At 34.2% G+C, this 9,180-nt stretch overlaps 1 protein-coding gene across 1 annotated transcript; it reads left to right on the top strand.

Annotated features, from left to right (window-relative positions):
* Nucleotides 1–2,753: 2,753 nt before the first annotated feature.
* LOC110582389 (olfactory receptor 2AK2-like) lies at nucleotides 2,754–3,671 on the top strand. Its single transcript, XM_021692403.1, has one exon. It carries the CDS (start codon nucleotides 2,754–2,756, stop codon nucleotides 3,669–3,671), a length of 918 nt encoding a protein of 305 aa, XP_021548078.1.
* The last annotated feature ends 5,509 nt before the right edge of the window (nucleotides 3,672–9,180 follow it).

The raw sequence follows: 9,180 nt of genomic DNA, 5'->3' as shown, positions 1-9,180 counted from the left end.
TGTAGGTGTTTGGAATCCTTTCTATATGTATTACTGCAGATATATCTTTAATTTTTTTTTCAATATTTTATTTGAAGAACAAAATTCTGGAAGAATGAGAGGGCTATATGCTTCAAGGAAATGATGTTTAGATTAATTATTTTAAAATAATTAAAGACAATTTATATGTCTGATTATCTAGAAGGAAACTGAGTGTTTTACATTATCTTTTTCTTTAGTTTCATAGTCATGGCTTGATGAAAGAAGTCTTCACAGTAACAATCACTCACCCATCAAAAGGTGTTTACTCTGCTGAGTCCTCTGAAGTAAGTCAAAAGAAATTACAGGGCCTTAATGAGTTTAATGCAACTTACATTAAAAAAGAAAACATGAAATTGGTCTCAGACATACTATTTATGTAAACGTGTTTCATTTTGATAATTATGTATAGTGAATAGTCTTATACTTCTGATGTGTGCATATATTCAACTGGGACTATTTCTGACATGGCTATGGAATTAACATATTTCTTAAATGATCTATAAAAAGAACATAGAGGTAAGTATTTGAGATTTGTTTGCTCATATTAAATTTGAATCATCACAGGTTTACAGGGACAAAGGGGGTGGAGGTCATCTTGCCATAGTGAGATAGGACCCAAGTTTGATAGCAGTGTGTATCTCCTACTTAAGAGAGTGTGACCTTGGAATATCTTTATATTCTTGATTGGTCTAGTGAACATGTGTATTCTTTCTTATTTAAATCTTAACATTTTGCCTTATGCTTATCACTAATTTATATCCAACAATATTTTTGAAATAATAAAAGTGTGTAAAATAGGTAAAGTACTTCAGAATATAAAAATATATGATGAGAATTTTATGCAGTTCTATTTCAATAAAGTATTTTTTAAGTTCTATGTTTTCAGATGAGTTCTGGTTATTATTAATAATTTCATTTTGAGGGGCGCCTGGGTGGCTCAGTTGTTAAGGGTCTGCCTTCGGCTCAGGTCATGATCCCAGGGTTCTGGGATCGAGCCCCGCATCAGGCTCCCTGCTCTGAGGGAAGCCTGCTTCTCCCTCTCCCACTCCCCTTGCTTGTGTTCCCTCTCTCGCTGTGTCTCTCTCTGTCAAATAAATAAACAAAATCTTTAAAATTAATAATAGTTTCATTTTGATATTTACCTTATTACTGCCTAATAATATGAAGAAGATAACATAGTTTCTATATGCTTGGGTTCCATTCCTACTCATTTCTTTAGTTTCTATCTGTTGATATCACTTATCTGATACTTTTACCTTAAATAAGTGGACATTAAAGTTCTTAATAAAGTAGAATTTAATATTCAGGGAAAGTTGGAGAATAACAACTTGTAAATACATGTCAGCTGTGATAAAAATCAGAAGTTTTATTATGATAAAAATAACTACAAGTATAATTGCTTATTAGATAAATTTGTTCAGGTATTTTTTGACTTTCAGTTTATGGATCCTATATTTAACTTGTTCTCAAATTGTCCATAAAGAATCTAATTTTTAATATTGATATTTCTCTTTTACCAAAATTTCTGGTTTTGAATTAAACACTCTTTAAGATAGTGTTATTCTTAATTACTTTGCTTATATTGAATTTCCAAGCCATTGCTTAATACACCAGAGCTACATTGTAATTATAGTTATTTAGGATTAGGAATTGTATTTTTTAAATTATATTAGTGAATGTAATATCATAAAAGCTGTCAGTCCTCAATACATTTATTTTTTTATTAAAGTGAATTGAACCTCTCATTGGGAATTTTAACTGTATTTAGAAATTTATTCTGGATGTTGGAGGAGGATTCTGGAAGTAAGGAATTTTCTTTGGGGGAAAGAAGATGCATGATATCTTTTACATACTTTTAATCACAAAATTCACTTTAACAAATTTTCCTCATCTATCAGGAGAAATATTGTTTTATTTGTAATACATTAAAGGTTGCAAAGCTTAAAATTAACTTTTTGATCTTTATGGAAAAGTTTTTATAGCATTCAATGTTTTTAATACTTAGCATAGTATTATCTTTTGGAAACAGAGGTAGCATAAAACATGATTAGAAAACCTGTATATTCTTTAAAAAGGCCTAAGTATTCTGTAATTATTGAAATGTTTTGTATTTATAATATGTTATAGCTGTTATCGACTAAAGTTGAGTGATTTAACATTATGGAGATGTTTTTACAGCATTCAACAGTTCAAGTACTTACCACAGTATTATCTTTGGAATCAGAGATGGAAGGAACCCTGAATAAAGAATCTTGTATGTGTTTAACAAAAGCCTCAGAATTTTGTACTTATCCAAAAGAAAATAAGATGAGGAAACATATATTTTTCAAACTAGACAGAAATTTAAAGTACTTTTCATATTTCCATAAATTCATTGGGTAATTGATTGGGATTAATTCTTCTAATGATTAAAAGAAAAAAAGTAAAGGCTAAGGGAAATTAATAGAGCAACCATACATTATTTAAAATGTATCTTGTGTGTAACAATTTTGACTAAGCTCTGATCATACAGGACTTACTGTCTGAAAGTTATATAATAAGATAATTTTGTTTTCCCCTCATTTAAAGAAGAAAATAAAAGTAGTGTATGGTTAGGAACTTTCACTTGGCTGGGAAGATGGTATGGAGGCAATAAGAAGCATGCAATAATCATTTTCTTTTCTCTTAAAGGACAGTCAGTGTCTTAAATGGAATCTAGGGATATGATCTGCTCTGATGTTTCAATTAAAACCATGAAGATGGAAAATCAAAGTGTAGAAACAGATTTTATAGTCTCTGGTCTTTTCCATGATGGTCAGATGGACACTTTCCTCTTTGTTGCCATTGTAATTCTCTTTTCAGTGGCTCTGATGGGGAATATCACACTGGTCCTCCTCATTCACTTGGACACCAGACTCCACGCTCCAATGTACTTTCTACTCAGTCAGCTCTCCTTTATCGACATGATGTACGTCTCCACCATGGTTCCCAAGATGACCACTAACTTCCTGACAAACAGTAAGATCATTACATTTTTAGGCTGCGAGATTCAAGCATTTGTCTTCTTGACCCTTGGTGGGACTGAAGCCCTTCTTGGTTTCATGTCCTGTGATCGATATGTAGCCATCTGTCACCCTTTACACTATCCCGTACTCATGAACAAGAAGAACTGTTGGTTCATGGTCACATGTGCATGGACTAGTAGTTCTATCAATGCTTTAGTACATGCATTGTATGTATTTCAACTTCCATTTTGTAGGTCTCGGATTGTTAACCACTTTTTCTGTGAAGTTCCACCTCTACTACCACTGGTGTGTCTGGATACTTCCCAGTATGAGCATGCAATCCTCCTGAGTGAGCTTATTATTCTGTTGCTACCATTCATGGCCATTCTAGCTTCTTATGCCCATGTACTTACTGTGGTGTTCCAGATGAGCTCAGGTAAAGGGCAGACAAAGGCTGTGTCCCCTTGTTCTTCTCACTTGACAGTGGCAAGCCTATTTTATATGACTACTCTCTCCACCTACACCAGGCTACACTCCTTTCATTTTCCAGAACAGGATAAGGCCATGGCAGTGTTTTACACCATCATCACTCCTCTTCTGAACCCATTTATTTACAGCCTGAGGAATAAAGAGGTTATTGGGGCCATGGGAAAACTGTTGGTATAATGGATATTTTTTACAGGAAATACCACTTTGGGAAACACTTATTAATTGAGATTGAACAACATAGATCACTTTGCCTAGAATGATGTTTTGGAATATGTAAACTCTAAGGAACATTTATGGAATAAATTGATAAATATATTGATTCCTGCTCACTTCAGAATGGCCTAATCATAGTTATTGAAACTAGATGGTTTTCCAAACTGGAATGTGGAAAATATGGTGTTATTGTCAACATTATTTGGCTTCTAGGAGTGCATTTCAATGCTCTACTCAATGTTTGCATCTCAAAACATATATTTTGTAGCATCCTCCTAAGGTCTAAATGTAGTGAGTAGGAATATATTCTATTCAAGCACATGATATTAAAAGTGTGCTATAAAAACTGTAATATATTTCAGTGTAAATAGTTCATTCATTCCTACAGTCACTCAACAATTGATTTAAGGTTTTAACTATGTGTGTTGCTGTAGTGTAGGCACTAGTGATATGGGTAAGCAAAGATAAGAACTGACAGAATTCTCTGATCTCATTAAGTTTATACTCCAATGCAGGGAGACATAAAATATAAAATAAAATAAAATAATAAAAAATAAAATAAATAAAATAAAATAAGTTTGAGGTATCTATAGTATATCAACCAGTAGTAATTCCTGGGGAAAAAAGCTGAAAATTGTCATAAGGAAAGCCAGAGAGTTTTGCAGTTTTATATAAAATAATCCAATGTAGGGGCAACCATGAGAATTATATTGGACTGAAATGAATTAATAATTCAAAAAGATATCTCATTATGAATGTTCTACACATAGGAAGAAGCCAATGTAAATATATTGAAGAGTAAATAAGCATGGCAAGTAAATGAAAATCAAGGTGTAAAAACAAAGCCAATGGAAAAAAAAGAAATTGTAGGAAATGAGTAAGGATAATGGAAACTGGATTTGAAATGTTAGGTTGACCATTGTAAGGATTTGGATTTTAATCCAAGGAAATTGGCAAGCATTGTTGTGCTTCTAGAGACAACTGAAATTCACAGTTATGTGTCCATTACAGTAGTACAGTTGTTACAAGATACTGCCTTGGATAACAGTGGTAATGGTAGAGTAGCAAGAACTGGCCAGTCTCTGGAGATTAGTGGAAAGCAGACATTTGAGACTTATAGTGAGATATGATGTGAAATGTGACATAATTAGAAAAGCAGAGAATTGGGGGGCACCTGCCTGGCTCAGTCAGTAGACCATGGGACCCTTCATCTTGGGGTTGTGAGTTCTAGGTCCACATGGGTGTAGAGATTACTTAAAGATAAGATATTTTTAAAAAAAGAAAAGCAGAGAATTGGGCTAAGATCTTGGAATAAACAACTGGAAGTAAGAAATCATCATTATTACTGTTGAGGAAAAGCATAAGAGCAACATTTCCATCACCCACTTCCTTAGTTCTTCTTCACTATTAGTACCTCAACTGTACAGTGGTCATTATTCTGACTCCCATCAACATTAAATGGAAACAATTATTAATATAAATAAACAATTACTTCTCTGGTGTTTCTAGATTCTTTGTCTCAGTGTATTTTTTTAAGGTTTTATTTATTTATTCAAGAGAGAGAGCATGCACAAGTGGGGTGAGGGCAGAGGAAGAAGCCTTTTGTGGGGCTCATGACCTGAGCCAAAGGTGGATGCTTAACTGACTGAGCCACCCAGGCTCCCCTTTTTTCTCAGTGTTAATAGGAGCAATATACCTCAGTAATACAAACAATAGTGCTATTGTTGTTATTGCTGACTTGAATTCCATTGTATAAATATATAACTATTGCCTTCATTAGATCATTTTATATTTTCAGCTATTATGAATAAAAATATAATATTTTTATTCACACAAAACTTTTCTTGTGGAAACATGTACTCAATTTTTTTAGTATCTTCCTAGGAATAAAATTGTTCGGTAATAGATAAGGTGTATGTTTAACTTCAATACAAATTAAAATGTAGTATTAATATCAAATATTCTAATCAAATATTAAAATTTCCTGTTGTTTAAGGGTTGGAGTAAGTAATGCAATGGTTTAATGCTAAATTTAAAATATGTATTTTTGTGAAATATGTTAGAAACTCATTGATATCAACTGTGTGTATATTGTTAATAAATTTCATATTGATTTTAATTTTGTTAAGACCACTTGTTCTTGGTTCAATATAAGTTATATTATTTGATTGATAAATATTTTTCTTAATATACCTTATTTGTTTATAATGTAATGTGCATCTGTAAGCCCACCACCAATCTAAAAATTGAAACAGTGAAATTGTCAGATCTCTTCAGAGCTTCTATTTTGTCTTTGTGCTTCCCCCATTGTTCTTTTTTTACTATGAAAACGTCACTGATGAAGTTATTTATTTAAAAATTTTTAATTACAGTGTGATTACCATGCAGTGTTGTATTTTCAGGTGTACAATATAGTGATTCAACAATTCTATACATTTCTCAGTGCTCATCACAATAAACATACCCTTAATCCCTTTAATGTATTTCCACCATCTATCTACCCACCTCCCCTCTGGTAACGACCAGTTTGTTCTCTATATTTAAGAGTCTGTTTCTTTATCCTTTTTTATCTTGGTTCATTTGTATTGTTTCTTAAATTCTACATATGAGTGAAATGGTATGGTTTTTGTATTTCTCTGACTGACTAATTTCACTTAGTATAATATTTTCTAAATCCATCCATGTTGTTGCAAATGGCAAGATTTCATTCTTTGTTATGGCTGAATAACATCCCATTATATATATAAAAATATAACATAAATATATATTTAAATTTAAATAGAAATATACATAAATATATATAAATACACGCACACACACCCCCCACATCTTCTTTATCTATTCATCAGTCAACGAACACTTAGGTTGCTTCCATATCTTGGCTATTGCAAATAATGCTGCTATAAACATAGCAGTGCATATATCTTTTTTGAATGACTGTTTTCATATTCTTTGGGTAAATATCTAGTAGTTGAATTATTGGTTCATATGGCATTTTTATTTTTAATTTTTTGAGGAAGCTCCACACTGTTTTCCACAGTGACTGCACCAATTTACATTCTCACCAACAGAGCAGGAGGTTTCCCCTTCCTCTATATCCTTACCAACACCTGTTCTTTCTTGTCCTTTTCATTTTGGCCACTCTGACAGGTGTGAGGTGATAGCTCATTGTGATTTTGATTTGCATTTCCCTGATGATCAGTGTTATTGAGCATCTTTTCATGTTTCTGTTGGCCATCTGTACATATTTTTTGGAAAAAAGTTTGTTCATGTTTTCCATTTTTATTTTTATTTTTTATTATGTTCATTTAGCCAACATGTAGTACATCGTTAGTTTTTCATGTACCGTTCAACAATTTATTGTTGCATATAACACCCAGTGTTCATCACAACATGTGCCCCATTAGTATCCATAACCCGGTTACTCTATCCCCCCACTCACCTCCCTTCTGTAACCCTCAGTTCGTTTACCAGAGTCCAGAATCTCTCATGTCTCCCGCTGTGATTTCTTCCCCTTCAATTTTTCCTCCCTTCCCCTATGGTCCTCCATGCTATTCCGTATGTTCCACATATGAATGTAACCATATGATAATTATCTTCTTCTGCTTGACTTATTTCACTTAGCATAATCCCCTCCGGTTCCATCCATGTTGATGCAAAAGTTGGGTATTCATTCGATCTGATGGCTGAGTAATATTCCATTGTATAAAAGAACCACATCTTTCTCATTTCGTCTGTTGAAGGGCATCTCAGCTACTTTCACAGTTTGGCTATTGTGGACATTACTTCTATGAACATTGGGGAACATGTGCCCCTTCTTTTCAATACATCTGTATCTTTGGGTTAAATACCTAACAGTGCAGGGGCGTCTGGGTGGCTCAGATGGTTAGGCGTCTGCCTTCAGCTCAGGTCATGATCCCGGGGTCCTGGGATCGAGTCCCTCATGGGGCTCTCTGCTCCTTGGGAGCCTGCTTCTCCCTCTGCCTCTCTCTCTCTGTCTCTCATGAATAATAAAAAAAAAAAATACCTAGCAGTGCAATTGCTGGGTCATAGGGTAGCTCTTTTTTTTTATTCTGTTATGTTAATCAGAATACATTACACCATTAGTTTTTGATGTAGTGTTCCATGATTCATAGTTTGCATATAACACCCAGTGTTCCAGGCAGTACATGCCCTCTTTAATACCCTTCACCAGGTTAACCCATCCCCCCACAGCCCTCCCCTCTAGAACCCTCAGTTTGTTTCTCAGAGCCCACAGTCTCTTATGGTTTGTCTCCCCCTCCGATTTCCCCTTCTTCATTTTTCCCTTCCTGCTATATTCTTCTTATTTTTTAACATATAATGTATTATTTGTTTCAGAGGTACAAATCTGTGATTCAACAGCCTTGCACAATTCACAGCACTCACCATAGTACATACCCTCTCCAATGTCTATCACCCAGCCACCCCAAGCCTCCCACCCCCCACCACTCCAGCAACACTCAGTTTGTTTCCTGAGATTGAATATTCCTCATATCAGTGAGGTCATATGACACATGTCTTTCTCTGATTGACTTATTTCACTCAGCATAACTCTCCAGTTCCATGCATCCACATCATTGCAAATGGCAAGATTTCATTCCTTTTGATGGCTGCATAATATTCCATTGTATATACATACCACATCTTCTTTATCCATTCATCTGGTGATTAACATAACATAATAATTTAAAAAAAAGAAAGATATGAATTTAGTGCCATTGTATTTCCTGTAAGGTGACTGTTACTGTATATTGTCTGTGTTCCTTTCTGGTCTTTGATACTTTTAGGCCCTCTCTTTGCTTAGAGGACCCCTTCCAATATTTCTTGTGGGGCTGGTTTTGTGTTTGCAAATTCCTTTAGTTTTAGTTTGTCCTGGAAGCTATTTATCTCTCCTTCTATTTTCAGTGACAACCTAGCTGGATATAGGATTCTTGGCTGCATATTTTTCTCATTTAGTGCTCTGAATATATCATGCCAGTCCTTTATGGCCTGCCAGGTCTCTGTGGATAGGTCTGTGGCCAATGTAATGTTTCTACCATTGTAGGTTATAGATATCTTATCCCGAACTGCTCTCATGATTTTCTCTTTGTCTCTGAGACTCATAAGTTTTACTATTAGATGTTGGAGTGTTGACCTATTTTTACTGATTTTGAGGGGTGTTCTCTGTTCCTCCTGGATTTTGATGCTTGTTTCCTTTCCCAAATTAGAGAAGTTCTCTGCTATAATTTGCTCCAATATACCTTCTGCCCCTCTCTCTCTTTCTTCTTCTTCTGGGATCCCAATTATTCTAATGTTGTTTCATCTTATGGTATCACTTATCTCTTGAATTCTGACCTCATGATCCAATAGTTGTTTATCTCTCTTTTTCTCAGCTTCTTTATTTTCCATCATTTGGTTTTCTATATCACTAATTTTTCTGCTTCATTTATCCTAGCAGTTAGAGCCTCCATTT

The sequence above is a fragment of the Neomonachus schauinslandi genome, chromosome 7, assembly GCF_002201575.2.
Source record: "Neomonachus schauinslandi chromosome 7, ASM220157v2, whole genome shotgun sequence".
Taxonomy (NCBI): Eukaryota; Metazoa; Chordata; class Mammalia; order Carnivora; family Phocidae; genus Neomonachus; species Neomonachus schauinslandi.
The sequence above is the reverse complement of the archived record's forward strand: the minus strand, read 5'-3'. Positions and strand labels throughout refer to the sequence as shown.